The 19,360-nt window shown below is 36.3% G+C and overlaps 3 protein-coding genes across 3 annotated transcripts; 2 read left to right on the forward strand and 1 right to left on the reverse strand.

The window, feature by feature from the left end:
- The first annotated feature begins 3,175 nt into the window (after positions 1 to 3,175).
- LOC102429716 (olfactory receptor 52J3) lies at positions 3,176 to 4,111 on the forward strand. Its single transcript, XM_006094535.1, has one exon. It carries the CDS (start codon positions 3,176 to 3,178, stop codon positions 4,109 to 4,111), a length of 936 nt encoding a protein of 311 aa, XP_006094597.1.
- An 8,937-nt stretch (positions 4,112 to 13,048) lies between these two features.
- On the forward strand, positions 13,049 to 13,990 carry LOC102429112 (olfactory receptor 52E2-like). Its single transcript, XM_014460693.2, has one exon. The coding sequence runs from the start codon at positions 13,055 to 13,057 to the stop codon at positions 13,988 to 13,990; it is 936 nt and encodes a 311-aa protein (XP_014316179.1). The 5' UTR covers positions 13,049 to 13,054.
- A 4,055-nt stretch (positions 13,991 to 18,045) lies between these two features.
- LOC102429418 (olfactory receptor 52E2-like) lies at positions 18,046 to 18,987 on the reverse strand. The gene has a single exon (XM_014460694.2). The coding sequence runs from the start codon at positions 18,979 to 18,981 to the stop codon at positions 18,046 to 18,048; it is 936 nt and encodes a 311-aa protein (XP_014316180.1). The 5' UTR covers positions 18,982 to 18,987.
- Positions 18,988 to 19,360: the final 373 nt, after the last annotated feature.

The following is a 19,360-nucleotide window of genomic DNA, read 5'->3' on the forward strand; positions in this document are numbered from 1 at the left end:
TAAGGCTTGAGATTAATCCTCTTTTGCTCAATGTTTTATTCTCTAGGCCCACCAGGGTGTTGTTCCTGCATTTTAGGCCCGTGTCTCTTCAATAGGTATTGACAGCCTGTTCCACTGAAATCAAGGAAGTGACCCCACCTTTTGAAACCAAAGAGGAAAGAGCTCTGTCCCCCAAAGGCCCTTGGTCACCTTGGAAGCACTGCTGATCTCTGAACCACCTTTGGGATCATTCCTCTTTTTGCTTGAAGGTTAACACATGTTCTCAGCTTAGTAGCTCTATTGGCCAGTCCTGTAGCCTCCCCAAAGTCCTTCATTCTGTCCCAATTGATATGAACTGACAACTTTTTGCTGTATACAATTCTCAAAAAACTTGTTGGTTTCAATGCAATTAACAGTGGTCCAAGTCATCGGCCAAGGGGGTTGTCTACGGATCTTCTCTGGACAACCCAGTCTTTATTCCTGGCTTCTGTGAAAATGGATAATGGATGAATGAGTCACACTCATAATCTATTCAGCAACTGGTTGTCCAGCCACACTCTTGATGCTGTTTACAGAAGACACATTAAAAAAATGCAATATGGATATACTGAGCATTTCCCAAATCTTCAAGTTCTATTTTCATTTTGTTTTGCAGTTTCTTCTCAATTTATCTCTCTCACATTTTACTACAGGCAGCAAGAAGAAACCAGGCTGTGCCTTAAACACGTAGAAATCCCCTCAGCTAAATATCTAAGTTCATCACTTACAAATTCCACTTTCCACAAAAATACAATTCAGCCAAGTTCTTTGCTACTTTATAACAAGATTTACCTTTCTCCCAGTCTCCAATAGAATTTCCTTTGTTTCCATCTGAGACCTCACCAGAGCACCTTTAATGTTTATATTCTATCAACATTCTATTCCTCTCTATCTAAAATCAATAGAATATAAACACAATTTTATCTAGAAACAGCAACCCATAGACTCTAGCTACAGAATACATAGAAATGTATCTATATGTATGCCACATATAAACAATAATATCTGTATGGTTTTGACCTACATTTGTAATTTTCTCTGTGTAAGTTCTTATCCATGTCACTTTTCCTTGGGCTTCTGTTTTTCTAAATTTAAACCTCAGAGGATCAAATCCCAGGACACCATTATAGTAGAACACTGAGTTAATTCTGTTTTTCAGCTGTCATAAACAGCTGCAGGCTTAATATAAAACTACTTTCCTTGGAGTGTACAAAGAAGGGGAGATAGAGCGTTGCTGCTCGATATTTTACTCGTGTCTCTATTTTTATTGAAGAGTGAAGCATCAAAGGTGAATTTCCTTTTGATTTGTGAATGTTTTACTCAAAGGGAATAGAGATGATCAAAGGTGGCTGAGAATAACTGGGCTTGATATGCATCATGCAGTCCATTCTGAATCTAATGGGCGAGGGGGAACCTTGCTACATCTAAAATCTATGTACAAAATTATTACATAGTTGGTTGATAAAGTATAATTTCTACATCTGCTTTGAGTTATAGAGAATGAAATGAACTTTGGAAACATGATGAAAGTATGAGGTGAAAAATGGTAAAATACGGAGAGTTTATTTATGGAGATGAACCCAAGGTAGGCAACAGGGTGCCTAGTAGGCTTATTCTTGGCCAACATCCTGCCACTGAGCAACAGCTGTTACCTGGATGTTTCAGTTCTTAAAAATTACAAATACATCTCTTACCTCTCTCTCATCTGATCTCAGAATGAATATATTTTATATGTCCATATTGATATATATCCCATAAATATTAAGCTATAATTAAAAAGGATAACAATAATAGCCTGTTCTACTTTATCCTGATATTCATCCACTCTGCCTCCAGATAAAGTGCCTTTATTTCATTATTTGAGTTTATGAGTTCCCTGTTCTTTCTCCATTGTTTTGAAGCCATTGCAAAGTGCCCTTCTCTATTTCCTTTAAATAATTACAGAAAGTAATTCTCTCTCAAATTAGATTTTTTTAAATTATTTTTTTATTGCTTAAAGTATTACAAAGAGTATTACATATGTCTCCTTCTTTCCCCCCCCCTTGACATTCCCTCGGCCTCCCCTATCCCCCAGTGTCTTATGTCCATTGGTTATGCTTATATGCATGCATACAAGTCCTTTGGTTGATCTCTTACCCCCCTTCCCGCACCCCAACCCTCCCCAGCCTTCCCACTGTAGTTTGACATTATTCCAGGTCGCATTGCTAAAAAATGCTGTCTCTAGGTTCATAACCACCTGAAGCCTTCTAGGTTATCTCTTCCCACATTTCCACTGCCTTAACCAGGCAGAAGGAATGAACACAGTAATAACTAGCTCTATACGGTGGTAAAATTCACAGGTTTCCTCAGAGAAACTGATGTGGACTAAAGAGTGAATGAAAAATCTTTCAAGCAGAACTAGAATCCATCACAATCACAACTCACTAAAATTACCTGCTATGAGATAGGATTGTCTTGGGAAAATAGAGACATCAAAGAAAATACACAGAGATGTATTGTTCATCTTTCTTCCTGGGCTCTTGAGGTGCATGATCAGCCTGCATTTGCTCCTGGGCAGGCATTCCCAGAGTGTCTGCACTTTTGTTTGTGATAATGTGCATCTGATTTTCTGTTTGTATTTCAGACAGGATATTAGGCTTGATCCTGGATTTTCTCTATGCCAACAGATGATGAATGAATCATTAGAGAACTTCTGCATTATCTAATTATGGAGGTATCTTGCACATCTGTGCCTATAAATTTAATTTCTCATATGATTGTTTTCTTATCATTATGTTTGCATTGCCATGTGTGTATCCTTTATTTTTCATGTGTCTCTCTTCAGACAGGGGCTTCACAGAACGATAAATTATTACATACTTAATATCAAGTTCTATGTTTTATAACTCTGCCATGGGTTTTCTGATAAGCCTTATATGTGAAAAAAAAAGGATTAAATCTGTATAAGTGCTTTGAAAATGACCCATTCAAGTGAGCATGGCTTGATTTAGAATTTTAAAAAATGCATGACTAGGCCCTTACAAATAGCAAATCTTTTCATTTTCACTTTATATACTAAAGAAACTAAGCTAATCATTTTCATAAGTATCTCTCCTTCCAACTGCTTTTTTCCCCCCTCCTAGGAGTGAGAGCTTACCCTCCTCTGTCATTTGGAAGGATGTTTTATCACAACAGGAGCCTTTTTCACCCAGCCACATTTTTCCTCATTGGAATCCCAGGTCTGGAAGAGGTCCATGCCTGGATCTCCCTGCCTTTCTGCTCTGTTTACCTGGTGGCTTTAGTGGGCAATGCCACAATTCTGCTGGTCATCAAGACCAAGCAGACCCTCCGGGAGCCCATGTTCTACTTTCTGGCCATCCTTTCAACAGTTGATTTGGCCCTTTCTACAACCTCTGTGCCCCGGATGCTGGGTATCTTCTGGTTTGATGCACACGAGATTAACTTTGGAGCATGTGTGGCCCAGATGTTTTTGATTCATGCCTTCACTGGCATGGAGGCCGAGGTCCTGATGGTCATGGCCTTTGACCGTTATGTGGCAATCTGTGCTCCACTCCACTACACCACCATCTTAACAGCCCGGGTGCTGGTGGGCATGGGTTTATACATTGTAATTCATCCAGTCCTACTCACACTTCCCATGATCTATCTCATCTACCGCCTGCCCTTTTGTCAGGCTCGAATAATAGCTCATTCCTACTGTGAGCACATGGGCATTGCAAAGTTGTCCTGTGGAAACATCCGTATCAATGCTATCTATGGGCTCTTTGTAGTCTCTCTCTTTCTTACGAACCTGGTTCTAATTGGCGTTTCCTATATTTTCATTCTCCGTGCTGTCTTTCGCCTCCCATCGCAGGATGCACGGCTAAAAGCCCTAAGCACGTGTGGATCCCATGTTGCAGTCCTCTGTGTTTTCTATATTCCCTCAGTCTTTTCTTTCCTCACGCACCGATTTGGACACAACATACCCCGGTATATCCACATTCTTGTTGCCAACCTCTACTTGGTTATTCCACCCTCACTCAACCCCATCATTTATGGTGTGAGGACCAAACAGATACGAGAGCAAGTGCTCCAAGTCTTTATTAAAAAATAGGGACTTCTACCTCCTTTGTTTAGCAAGCATTTTGATCCAGCAAGCAAAATTGGTGTGTTCTTCTCAGAAAGACATTTCTCTGCCTAAAGTTAGTTCTGCTAAATTACATTCCAGGGAATTTGATCTGGCTGATTATTAAGTCTATCGTGTGAAAAATCATCATCTTTAAATTTCAAGGACCAATTCCCATTGTGGAAGCAAGAACTGTTTGTATTATTTCACTTTGAGTGACAGTGAATAGTTCAAGCAATGACCATGTCATCATTACATTTGTTAACATTGCTTTCCCCCCTCAAGTTGTTGTATATTGTCCCTTAGTTTAAAAAAAGACAAGGAAACATATAACCAATACATTTCTTCTCACAACACAGACATAAAAGTATTACTATAATTTATTTATCTTAAATGTTATTTTTTTAAAATATATTTTATTGATTTTTTACAGAGAGGAAGGGAGAGATAGTTAGAAACATCGATGAGAGAGAAACATCGATCAGCTGCCTCCTGCACACCTCCCACTGGGGATGTGCCCACAACCAAGGTACATGCCCTTGACCGGAATCGAACCTGGGACCTTTCAGTTAGCAGGCCGACGCTCTATCCACTGAGCCAAACTGGTTACGGCTTAAATGTTATTTTTAATTAAACACATGAGACATCTGAGTTGAAAGACCTATGACTATTATGCCAGTCTGGGTCCACTATTTTTCTTATCCTCAGAGACTAGAATGACTACCACAGGCTTTTTTTTTTTTCTGTCGGACTTAGAGTCTGAATTTATCATTTCAAATGCAAACATTTTGGTGGGAAAGTGGATTGGAATTGTAAAATTTAATGAATGTAAAGGGTAATTCACTGTGTATCATTCCATAGCTAATTGTTTTATTAAATATTAAGTTTAGAGATCCATCTATCCTGATACGTTTGGAATATAGTTATTTTCTTTTAAAATGTAACAAAATCTTTCATTTGCATTTTATTTGTCTTATCTTTTGATATGTATAAGAATTTGGTATTTTTAATTTAGGATTAATGTTGTGACATCTTTATGAATAGCATTTGTGCATATTTGAAAAATTTTTGAAGATTCTACAATTAGTGGTAGAATTGTTAGGTACTAAGTTATTGATTAAATAAGTCATGTTCTTGCTTTTTTGTGTGTTTCATGCTTACTGTAATTTCCAAATTTTCTGCTCAGTTTTTTAAGTCTCATTGCATGTGTTTTTGAGTACACTTAACATATTAACATTTTCCTATAAAGTCTTTATATTTAATATTTTGTATTCATATAATAGATTAAATTTTTAAAGGAAATTACACTGATTATTGTACTTAATGCACACCCTTCTATCTCTTTTATATGTAGGGTTTCTGCATAGTTTTATTATACATCAACACCTCAACATCTATTTTATTATTATTTTGTGTGTGTGTGTGTTTGAGCATATATGTGTTAATTTTTACATTTAATTCTAATATAACTGCAATTTATTTTTTATGTAAAGTATAAGAAAATTAAATACTTTTGTTTCTATTTTTAATGTTTTATAATATAATTGGCTTAATAATTAAGCACTTCAGAACCGTTTTTTATTCTTTCTTAACATCAAATTTGATTATGTACAAGAGTCAGTTTTTTACTAATATAGTCAGCTTACCTGTTTATTCTTCTACCAGTATCATGGTGTTTTGATCAAATATATTTTAATAACTTTTAGAGCTGATTATCCTATAATTTTCTCATTCTCCTTTTGTTCTTTATAATAATTTACGAAAAAAAATGTCTTTTTTCTATAGTTAAAAATATCCAAATGGAGTTTTGAGTTTATTCCTTGGTTCATTTACTATCAATCAATTAAATGATACATGTATTTCTTTTTTATTTTATTTTAAAATTTTTTATTGATTAAGTTATATATTCACCCCACTCACGCCCTCACTCCCTTTGTTGTCTGTGTCCATTGGTTAGGCCTATATGCTTGCATATAAGTCCTTTGGTTGATCTCCCCCCCTTACCCCCATCCTCCCCTACCTTCCCTCTGAGGTTTGACGGTCTGATCGATGCTTCTTTGTCTCTGGATCTGTTTTTGTTCATCAGTTTATGTTGTTCATTATATTCCATAAATGAGGGATAAAATATTCACTGAGAGTTAATTTTGCCCCTCACTTGGATGAGCACGAATGATAAAATGTCCCTTGGTGAAATGTCCCAGCACTCTGTTTCTTAGATTCTCTTCCCTCTACATGTCCAGTGTAGAGGTGGGCACATGAAAAGTATACATAAGCTGTGGGAGCAAATGTCAAACAGAAGCCATTGTTTTCTGTAGTTTAGGAGCTTTGTTTATGGCAGGGATAAATCAACACAGTAAAACTAGAAGTCTTCTGATTTTTCTCTGAAGTAACTACAGTTATTTGCCAAAATAAATGTTAACTGATGAAAGAAAAATACCCAGACTTTTGAGATTTGTTAGATAAAACTTCTGAGATGAAGCAAACTAGCTATTCAAAAAGCACAATTCCATATTGCTCTCCAGTTAGAATAAGTCTTATGAAAGCCAGATGACAATTGGTGTTTTGGGTAAAGTATGCCTCACAAAAGTTCTGATGGTTTGGCACAAGAAATTGTATGAGCACTTTCCCAGTTCCTAAGAGTAAATGATTCTAATATCTACATTAAATTCATCCATTTTCCCTCTACACACAAAAAAATTACTTTTATGGTAGGTGTTTGCTAGACTCCATACTTCCCCTGGAGCATATAAACAGAGCCTCTGAAACTAAACTTGAGTGCAGTAATGAAATGAATAGCACAAATAAACTTAAAAATCATTACTTTCTTATTTTTAATTTAACTAAAACAAAGTCCCACAAACCTATTATAAAGGGCAAGGTAGAAATAATTTTAAGCTTTGCAAGCCATATGATATTTGTTGGCATTATTAAATTCTGCTGCTCTAATGTAAAAAACACAATTATATTAAATAAAACAAATGATTGTGTCTGTGTTCCAGTAAAACCTTTGCAAAATGGTCATTGAATCTCTAGTTATAATTTCCAAATAATGGAAACAACCCAGATATACTTCAAGGAGTGAGTGGCTAAATAAAAATGGTAGTATATTCATCCTGAAGAATACCATAAGTCATCAGTCAAAATGAACTATTGATAGACAACAACTTGAATAAATGTCCAGATAACTTACATTGAGTGAAAAAGCAGTTCCCCAAAGATTTCATATTATACTAGAGGCCTGGTGCACAGATTTATGCACCAGTGGCGTCCCTCGGCCTGGCCTGCAGGAATTGGGCCAAAACCGGCTCTCTGACATCCCCTGAGGGGTCCTGGATTGCGAAAGGGCAGTTCTCGGGTGACGCACCCCAGAATCGGGCTCCCTCCTCTCTGGTTCTGGGTGTGTCACTTGAGCTGCCAAGTCACCGCAGCTCTGTCAATACGTGTCATAGCTACTGGTTGGAGTGTCTGCCCCCTAGTCCTCATTGCACGACATAGCTACTGGTTGGATGGTCGCTTAGGCTTTTATATATGTAGATAATTCCATTTACATAAAAGTGTTTAAATGATAAAATTATTGAAATGAACAATAGATTAGTGGTTACCAGGATATAAAGTCAAAGGAGTCATGTGGGAATGATAAGAAAGCCTATAAAAGGATAATTTTGGAGATCCTTATGCTGATGGAAACAAAGAGATGGACATTGCTATAAATAAGAAATGTTTGGATCTGCAGTTGTTTTACTACTTCTTAAGTTATTCTGTGTCTATTTGGGTTTTAGGTTTGTATGAAATTGTCAATAAGTGTTTGTTGAATGATTTTTGTGAGGATGCATACTGATTTTAGAGGTGACTTCTTGAATTTAAATTCATGTGAAAATTATTAAATCAAACCTACTTAAGTACTTGACATGTATCATTATATGTGTATTGTTTTTATTTTTGTGTTTATATCAGTGTAGCTATGTTTAGTTTCCCACATCTATCTTTCTCAGCCTTAATAATTTGTAATGTTCCTTGACATCCTCAATTTGGGAAAGTACCACATTTTATATATGCTCATTAACAAGTACTAAAACAAATTATATTAGTTCATAACTACAAATAAGGTTATATTATTTTTCAGCATTGACTATGTTATTAATCATCATAAAAGATCTGTTCCTTGGGTTCAAATTGTTTGTGTCAGGAATTTTTCTTTTCTTTTAATAATAGATAAACACAGATCAGAAACAATACCTCTCTGCTTGCACTCTTGCACTTTGCTAAAATACCAACTAATATTAAAATGTATTTATATGCTTTTTCCCCCTGTCCAGGTATTATTCAAATTTTGTCCTATTCCAGCCAAATTCAGAATGCCCCGTGAAAATATAACCAAGTTCCATCCATCAACATATTTTTTTAGGCATCCTAAAGAATGCTCGTGCCTGTATTTCCTTGCCCTTCTGTTGTGTTTACATTGTGACTCAAATTTGTAATACATCAATTTTTATAGCTATATGAACAGAGAACACCTTGAATTCAATATTCTTTCTGGACATTCTATCAGTTTTTTCTGGTCCTCTTCACATTCTTGACACCACATATGTTGACTAACCTCTGGTTTAATGCTCATTAGATTGGCTTTGCAGCCTGTGTAGCCCTGATGTTTCTCATACACATTTTACAGGAATGGAATCTCTTATCCCCCTATCAATGGCCTTCGACTGCTATGACAGCCTGGGTGCTGTCAGGAATTGGACTGGGTATTGCATTGAGTGCAGTCATGCTCACATTGCCCATGGCCTACCTAATCCACCATTTGCCCTTTTGTGATGTCTGCATGATTGCCCACAAAACTGTGGGCACATGGGCATTGCCAAGTTGGCTTGTGCCAATATTCGAGTCAATGCCATCTAGAATTTTTTCATTGCTCCCTTCCTTGTCCTCATCCTGGTTCTGGTTGGAATCTTTTATGGTTACAAAGGCAGTTCTATATTCTGCCTCAAATCCCAAAGTGCCCACACAAGCCACTGAGCACTTGTGGCTCCCAGACTGCAGTCATGTTTGTGATTTACACATCCTCTCTTTCCCCCTTCATTTGTTACAAATGTGCTGTACTCATGAAAGTTGTTAATAATAGGGGAAACAGTGCAGGATGCATGGGAACTTTGTACTCTCTTCCAATTATTCTGTAGATCTAAAATTCAAGAAAAAAAGTTTAGCCCTGACCGGTTTGGCTCAGTGGATAGAGCGTCGGCCTGCGGACTGAGGGGTCCCGGGTTCAATTCCGGTCAAGGGCATGTACCTTGGTTGCGGGCATATTCCCAGTAGGGAGTGTGCAGGAGGCAGCTGAATTGATGTTTCTCTCTCATCGATGTTTCTAACTCTCTATCCATCTCCCTTCCTCTCTGTAAAAAAATCAATAAAATATATATTTAAAAAAAAGGGGAAAAAAGTTTATCAAAAAAGTAAAAAAAAAGAAAAGAAAAAATCACAGGATTTAGAAATTTCAGATTCTTTTGATGATGAACATGGAATTTGGTCAACACTGTCTTACATTAACTAAAATAGCTGTATAACATATTAGAAATTAAAATCATATTTGAAGGAATCACAGAGTTCTCAAGACTGTCAAGGTATTACAAGAACAAGGTAAAAGAGGAAACAGAACCTAAAAGGATAGCTTGACATTTGTGGTCACTTTTTCTCTAAAAGCACCAACTGGCTCGTGCATTAAATAGCTAAGAAGATGAGTCACATTGTTTTTCCACTTGGGCAATAATTTACTGCAGTTTGGAATTTAGGGTACATTAACACGGACCTAGTTAATGCCAAGCAGTGATTTCTATTTCTTTATGAGCTTTTTATGTGCAATAAAGTAAAAAAAAAAGAATAAGATACTAATAAAATCTAAAGGTAGTAGTAGTTATATTTTATGAAAAAACAAGAAATGAGCCCATAACACACTTGAATTTGAATCCATGTTTTCATATTTGTGTTAAACCATGAGTGCACTACTTTTTATTTATGTTATTTCCTTGTTTAAAATATTTTCATAATGAGAATTATTAAATATAAACATAAATAAGTCTGAAGTTATTTATAAATTAGGTACTGAAAATTATGAAAGCTCTGCTATGCTAAATGGAGAAGGCAACAGAGAATTACTTGGTGGGATTTTAAACTGCATTTGGTAGGTCAAGTATGTTTTTGATTCTGTGAAAAAGCAATAGGGAATTATTTTGACATAAAATAAATGGGCATTATCCACAAAGTTAGTGGTATTTCCTGATTATTATTAACATTTATTAAATACTTTGTGAATTACATACTACCAGGAAAACTATATGTTATCCCTCATTTAACCTTTACATACACCACTTGAGGTATATACTATTTCTGCATAAGAATATTAGATTTTAATGAGATTAAGTGTCTTGGTCAACATAACTCAGGTAGTAAGTGGATGAGCCATCCTGGGGATACAGGCAATTACAAGCTACTGCTTTGGGGCTCAATCACATTAGTATACTTGCTTTGAGGTGGTTAAGAGTTCTGATTTGTGTCATGGCCTATCTCCTAGGCAAGGAGTGTAATCGGTTCCCATAGGCTCAGGTCACATCACTGATTCTGAATAGTTGGCCTCATTATCCCTAGAGGAGGGCAGACACCCTGGGGGATGACCTCTGGGCTCTCCTGTCCTTCAAAATATGGCTCTAGGGAATTTTCGAGTCTTTCCCTTGGGGAGCATCATGTTGTAAACCATAAAAAGTCCATTCTCTATTTGGGTTCACAGGCTCAGAATCACCTGTTACACAGCTTGGTAAGTCTACTACCTATTTTTCCAGCCCATGGATAGGATGACAGAGAGCAGGGAAGAAAGGAAAAAAATATAGGAGTGTCATAAAGCTGGAGAGCAGAACTGAGATTGGGTTCATAACATAAAGGAAGTTCTCTACTTATATATAATTGCCAAAATATCACTGGTAACTCTTGTTTGCATTTTTATCTTTTCAATCGTTATAAGGTCAGATGTCTCAACTTGGGATGATTTATGTATTGTTTCCTATCAAGGTGAGGTGCAAAAATAAAATAAGATAAATTGTAACTGTGTCCTCTCACATCCCAAGTGTAGGGAAAATACAAGTTAAAGACATTAAAAAACAATAATAGAAATAGTTTAGTGCATTTCTAAGCACTGCTTTTTACAGTGCAGTTAAAAAAAAAATCAACCCATACTAAAAAAGAATGCTGTGCTGTATAAACAGATTACAGTGAACCCTAGAAAAAAAGGCAAACGTGCTCTGTCTCCAGGAGTCACACGATTTTGCTAATGTATTCCCATGTGTAGTGTTGGCTACCACCTATCTTTCAGGGTCCAGGTTTTTCAGGATCTACCGCCTTGGAGGAGCATGTTTTGGTGTATTGATAAGAAACAGCCTTTGGTTGTCACGTCTGTGATTTTTTGTTGCCCAACAGTAATAATACCTTTAGTCCTCTAACCTCTTACCACTCCATATTCTTGGCAGGAAGCACACCTTTTGAAGCATGGGGCACACGTAATGATGTGTTAAAATGAAGGTTCCATAAAATCACTTCTAACAGTACATAACATCTTACTTGTGGTCTCTTACTTCCCTCCCCCCCTTTTTCTATTTCCCAATTAAAACATTTCACAGAATAGCCAAGGCTTTCATACTTAAGCATCAACCAAACCTTCCTTTTGGGATGGAGCATCTTGCTGGGTATACCTGATTTTTAAGTTCAGGCTAATATTTACATATTCCAACAAATCCTTTCACATCTACTTTGCCTTAAGCATAATAGAATTATAAATCATTAAATACTAGATCAGAGGATATTTGCTCTACCTGACTTTCCACTGTGATGGGGGAGTGCTATAAAGAATCCCTTAATATTTGGGATACTTTACTGGTTTCAAGTGGGTTGGTCATTATGAGATCTAGAATGTTCTTTATAGTCTAATGCACTTTTTGCTCTATTTCATCTCCTTAATACTTTGGTTAATTGATTAGTATTTTTGAACCACTGGTCACTAACATGCATAAATGAGAGAATTAATATACTATTAACATTCTTTGTGCCATCTGAGTTTGCATGTAACCCACTTTGGAGATTAGTACATTAAAACCTCTGAAGATCATCATTCGAAGGTAATGAATTTAAACATACCCCCTCTGATGTGATTTCTCACAGTCTCTGGAGCTCCTTCAGCAATTTAAAAATACAATGACAAAGGAGAAACAATAACTTGTGCCTGTGTGTTATTGTGTTGTGTTTTTGGTTAGGATTTTTAATTTATCAGCAGGCATAAGTTGTCATTAGTACATATGGGGAAAACTCAGAGAGGGTTAATAAGCACAAAGGAATATGCTCCTGGTTAATAATCTGTTATGTGGGAAAAGAGCAGAGACAAGTTGACAAAGAGGGTAATGAATGTGTGTGTGCCATGTGAGTGTGTGCATATAAAAGCCTATTTATTCATTCACACCTTATGCTTTAATTATGAGTGCATGTATACCCACATATTCATGTGTATATATGTATATGTGTGTGTATGTACATATATATATATATATATATATATATATATATACACACACACACACACACACACCAGGAGATACATAACTAAATGCATATAGTAAAAGATGACCTTCCATAGAATAAATATATAAATAAATAAATGCATTATGAAACTATTTTAGAATAATAAAATTAAGTTTTCTATAATCAAATTGTAGTTTTAAAAGTTTTATTATGAAGATTTCAATTATCTGACAACAAAGCTATTGATAATGGGATAAACAGGTAAGATATTTGCTTTTTCCCCCAGTATTATAAAGCATCATGGTAACAGAGTGGTACCTTCCAATATGAGTCAGCGCACATCTGCAATGGACACATCCATAAGAAATCACAAGGGAGATGTCTCTTTCTAATGATACCCAGCTCCACCCCACCTCCTTCGTGCTGCTGGGAATCCCAGGACTAGAACACATCCACATCTGGATTGGCCTTCCCTTTTGTGCTGTGTATCTGATTGCACTCATAGGAAACTTCACCATCTTGTTTGTCATCCAGACTGAGCGCAGCCTCCACCAGCCCATGTTCTACTTTCTGGCTATGCTGGCTACCATTGACCTGGGTCTCTCCACAGCCACCATCCCTAAGATGCTGGGCATATTCTGGTTCAGCCTCAGGGAGATCATTTTTCATGCCTGCCTCACTCAGATGTTTTTCATTAACATCTTTACTGGCATGGAGTCAGTAGTCCTTCTTGCCATGGCTTATGACCGCTATGTAGCTATCTGTAACCCTCTCCATTATAGCACAATTCTTACTAACAAGACAGTATCCATTATTGGTTTTGAGGTAGTTGGGAGATCTTTCCTCGCTGTTTTCCCTTTTGTATTCCTCATCTTGCGATTGCCCTTCTGCGGACATCATGTCATCCCACACACAAACTGTGAGCACAAGGGTCTTGCTCGCCTGGCCTGTGCAAACATCAGGGTCAACATCATATATGGTTTGGGGACCATTGCTATCTTGGGACTTGACATCATAGCCATTGCTCTCTCTTACATATACATTCTCCGTTCTGTTTTCCGTCTCCCCTCGCAAGAGGCGAGACTCAAGTCTCTCAGCACCTGTGGTTCCCATGTCTGTGTAATTTTGGCCTTTTACACCCCAGCTCTTTTCTCTTTCATGACACATCGCTTTGGCAGAAATGTTCCTCGCTACATTCATATTCTTCTGGCCAATCTCTATGTAGTTATTCCACCAATGTTCAACCCGATCATTTATGGAGTTCGGACCAAACAGATTCGTGAAAGAGTGTTCAGAATATTCATCCATCAATAAATAGTGGAGGAATCCCTCCAAGTTTTGTCCAGAGGATTAAATGTTAATATGTTTTCATCTAAGGAAGGAGGAGAGAATTTGAAAACAGCAAATGACCACTTCATGGGAAAGAGGGGAGGCTTTGAAAATGGCAAATGACCACTTAATGGGAAGGAGGTTGATGTCTTTTTTGTGTGCATTTCACCCATTCAGGGAGTAGAAGCTTTTAATTTTAAATACTATTAAGGTGGATGTTCATGATTCTCAGAAATCTAAGTGGTCAAGTTACAGAAGACACTTTGCCACTTCCACTATGGGTAACAGGTAGTTACAGAAGACATTTTGCCACTTCCACTATGGGTAACAGGTATTCCTTCTTTCTCTCTCTCTCTCTTCTCCTTTACCTCCCTTGTTCTTCCTCCTATTTCTCTTTCTTTTGTTATCCATCTTTCTTTTTTTCTCTCTTTCTCTCTCCTTCCAATATTTCTCTGTCAGCCTGTTTCAGTGTATCTTACTATTGCTTTCTCCTCCTGCCCTGTCCCTCCCCTCCTACCTTTGTTTAGTATTCTGTTCCATTTACTCTCAAAACATAAACAGCTTTTTTTCTTATTGGTTTCATTGAGTAGTTGATTGATTCAGTAAATGGATTACTTTAGATAATGAAGAGACTGAATTAAGTCCCCAAATTAATGAACATGCCACAGGACCAGAATGTGATGAGTGTGGGGGAACAGCATTTAAAAATATATTCATCCAAAGCTACATTAGAAGGAATTAGAAACAAGAAAGTGTAGATAAAGGCAGGAGGCCTGGGAACTAAGCAGAAGGAAAATATATTCTTACAGGTATTAGAAATTTAGTGTTTAAAACTAAATACATAAGCATCTCATTAAAATAGTTTTTATATGGTTTATAGAAGCAGTATTCATTTGGATACAATTTGGGCATATCAAATCTCTCTCTCCTCTTCTTAAAAATAATTTTTAATTGCCTGGTCTTGTTTATACACGTTGGTTGTAAAAGTAATTTGCTTTACAAAAATCAACTGTGTGTTTGTTAAGAAAACATAGAATTTCTGCAATGAAATATGTTGAGAGTAGAACGTATAGATCTACAAAATACTATCAAATTGCTCAATAGGAAGAGCCTATTTCTATTCGGGGAGTGAATACATGCTCAGATAGCATGTATAAATTAACTATTGTTATGGACTCCCAGAACTACTTTTTTATTAGGTACACAAAGGATTTCCAGAACAGAAAACAACATGAAGATGATCAGAAAAATTTGATAAAACCTTATTTTTGCAGATCTATATATAAGGTGGAGCAGTAGTGTTAATACAGAGATTGAAAGGACCAAACAAGTAGGGTAAGATTTACATCAGATCATGTACCACCTGTTTTCTATGTTAAAGAATTTGATGTTTGACTTATAATTACTAGATTTATAACATGAGAGGTTCTCTCATGTATAAGCGAGGGGCAAATTATATTGTTATGAGGAAAAGAGAGAATCTGGACACATAACATGGACTTAAATTGTAAGAGAATATTATTATTTTATTGTTTCACAGATAACTGCTATGTTTGGACCTTATTGAACATTATTGCTTTCACATTATTCTTACATTTAATTATAAATTTTTAAATTAAAACTATAAGTAGATCTTCTAATATACTCAAAGTACAGTGATACACTTTGAACATTATTGGTTAATGGATTTTATTCTAAGATATACATGTATGGATTATAAGACTAAGAAAGAGGTGCCCACAAATTTAGGTACGGGAATCCAACCATAGTATATTTGAAATCAGTACTAGTATGACCTTAAATTTAAAGTAAAAATACACAAATAGATTATTTAAAATCATAAAACAGGTAATACTTCTAAAGCTCTTATTGTGTATTAGGCATAGTTTTATATACTTTATATATATAGTTTGATTTCATTCTAACAGCAATCCCTGGTATAGGTGCCATTTCTGTGCTGTAACAGGTGAGGAAAATGAGAAGTGCAGACTTAGTTTGACCAATGTCACGCAACAGTGAGACATGGAGCCTGGATTCCAAACCAGCCAGTGTGATTCCAGTTCAATTTTTACAACTATACTACAATGTAATGATATGTATAATTTTAATGAAATACTTCTTTTCACAGTGGAACTTTTCATGATTCAGTATTAAGTGAAAAGTTGAAAGTTATAAAATTGTATACAGTATGTGCTGGGGTCCAGCCCCAGCGGGTCCAGGGGTTCCCAAAGGTGTGGAAGGAGTCGGCGAAGAATGAAGAATGAATGACACGGAGGCAGTGTTCAGGTGATCCTCATAGCCAGGTTCCTCTTTTTATTGTCATCTAACATCTGTATATATACTATTTGGTCCCAATCCTATCCATTCTATACAAAAGGCCAAGGGGCTTTCCATCTCCATTCAAAGGTTACTCTATTGTTCCACCAAGCTACAAGGAAGCAACTGAAGGAGGTCACTGCAAGCAAAGATTAAAGCGACCAACCACCCCTCTGACACTCAGTTAAAGGGTTTACTGATAAAAATCCTCACCTGGGGAGACAACCTTTCTTTTCCTAGCCAGGTTCCTCCCCCTCTTGTCCTCTTACACCTGCATTTATCCTATTTGATCTTAATCCCATCTATTCCATCCCAAAGGCTAGGACATTTCTCATCTCCATTTCAAGGTTACTTGAAACATCCCTGCAGAGACTGCCTCAAGCAGCCAGGGTGGATTGGCTTCCAGCAAGTATGCAGAATTTCAAAAAATGTAATTTTTACATATAAATTTATCAGATCTTAAGCAATTTATGCCTAGGCAGTGAGATTTCTTTTTTTGGAAGTTTTGTTAATTACGGAAATGTTTAATGTTGGACATATGTAATTTTATCATCATAAGATACCATGAAACCATGGAAGAAATAAAAGATGATTAAAAGAGAGTAACATTTGGTATCTACTATTTAATCATTTCTTCTATTTCACATTTTTGGTTTACTTTTTAACCTAACTTAAAAATGAAAGCTTTTGCCAATGTTCCTAAATACACATAACACTCCTGTATTTCACATCTTAATTATTGACCATCAGTATCCCATTTCCAACATCTTAAGGAAAATAAAACATGGATTTATCCTTGACACATCTTTCTCTCACAATCCACATACGAATTTTGAGTCAACTGCATTGACTCTGCCTTCAAATTATATGCAAAATCTGAGCATTTGTTGAGATAAAGCCAAGTTGTTAATTTAATTACTAAAATTCAAAATATAAGATCTCTAAAAGAAATAAGATATATATTTGAGATCTTGGGGCAGGAAAATATATCTTAAAAAGGACACAGAAAAGAAGATACCTTGGATTTTATCAACATTAAAATATTTTATTGTTTAAGGAAATAAAAGATGAAAGGGCAAACCACAGACAGGGAGAAAATATTCATAATACATAGTTCTAACAAAGGTTATGTAACCAGACCTCTAGTATTCTATAAGTCCATTATTACGAGATAAAAATATAAGAGTGGGCAAAGAACTTGGACATGTACTCATAAAAAAGATAAGTAATATCAAATTAATACAAGAAAAATGCTTAGAAATTTTAATCATAAAGAAAAATACAAGTTTTCTCTTTAATAAAATGCCCTTTCATGACTCAGTAGATGCAGACAAATGATTGACAACATGAAGTGGTGACAATACAAAATGACAATACAAATAGGGAACAATTATAAATCTCATAAATTGATGGTGGAGGGTGAAAAGTATTATAATGTTAAATGTACATTCTGCTACACCCCTCCTATGATCTAAAAATTTCACTTTGTAAAGCATACAAAAAGGAGAAAATAATACAACCTGCTAAATAAAATTATAAGGGACAGAGAATGCAGCAATGGATATTGAGAACTGGTCTGAAAAGAAGATGGAAATAAGATACTTTCAGAGGAGAGCCAACATAAATACATATTTTGACATAGTTATTGTAAGAAAGTATTTTTCTAACTTAATTTTCATAAAATTTCACAATGAAAATCAGTAGTGTCATTATGTTTCCATTCCTTATTTCTGTAATAATATTTTCTTCACACAATCATAGATCTGCTTAGTTCTGACTCCATATATGACAGGGTTGAGCATTGGTGGCACTATGACATAAAGATTGGCCAGGAGTATGTGGATATAGCGAGGGACATTTCGGCCAAAGCGATGTGTCATGAAGGAAAAGAGGGCTGGTGTGTATAAGGCAAGAATTACACAAACATGAGAACCACATGTGCTGAGGGACTTGAGCCGGGCTTCATTGGAAGGAAGACGGAAAACAGCACGGAGTATCTGAACATAAGAAAGGGCAATGGCTATAATGTCAAACACTAGATTACAAATTGCACATAAACCAGAAATAATATTGATCTTGATGCTGGCACAAGATAGGCGAGCAAGACCCATGTGCTCACAGTAGGTATGAGGAATGACACGATTCCCACAAAAGGGCAATCGCAAAATGAGAAATACAAATGGAGTCACAACAATAAGTGACCGCACTACCACTCCAAGACCAATCACAGACACAATCTTGTCGGTGAGGATGGTGTTATATTGGAGTGGGTTGCATATGGCCACATAACGGTCATAAGCCATTACCAAGAGGACTGATGATTCCATCAGTGTAAAATTGTGAATAAAAAACATCTGGGTGAGGCAGGCATCAAAGATGATCTCCCTGAGATTGAACCAGAAGATCCCAAGCATCTTAGGGATAGTAGCTGTGGAGAGACCCAAGTCAATGGTGGCCAACATGGCCAGGAAGTAGAACATCGGCTGGTGGAGGCTGCTCTCAGCCTGGATCACAAACAGAATAATGAGGTTCCCTATGAGTGCAATCATGTACACAGCACAGAAGGGTAAGCCAATCCAAATGTGTAGCGTCTCCAGTCCTGGAACTCCCAGCAACAAGAAGGAGGAGGGGTGAAACTGAGTGTCATTGGGAAGAGACATCCTGATAGGTAATGCATAAGTCTTCAGAAATTTATGTTCATCCAATATACGAGCCACCAGGGAGTGTTCTGTAGCTTTGAAGACCTAAATATAATTTAAGAACACTTAAGCCAACTTCTCTCATTATTGTTATTATCACCAATGGAGTTATTATCACCAATAGAATCTCCCCTTCAAGTTTGACTAATGTAGGATTCTGCCAGCTTATAAATATAGTGATGACAATTAGTTCCAGTTAATTAAATGACAACACACAGGGATAATAACTATCAACAAAAGAAGGAAGTCATCAACATTTATGACAAAATATAAAATGTACTTTAAAGGGTTAAAATTGGTCCATCTGATAGTATGGAGCCATGTCTTTATTGATTTTTTT

The sequence above is a fragment of the Myotis lucifugus genome, unplaced genomic scaffold, assembly GCF_000147115.1.
Source record: "Myotis lucifugus unplaced genomic scaffold, Myoluc2.0 scaffold_138, whole genome shotgun sequence".
Classification (NCBI taxonomy): domain Eukaryota; kingdom Metazoa; phylum Chordata; class Mammalia; order Chiroptera; family Vespertilionidae; genus Myotis; species Myotis lucifugus.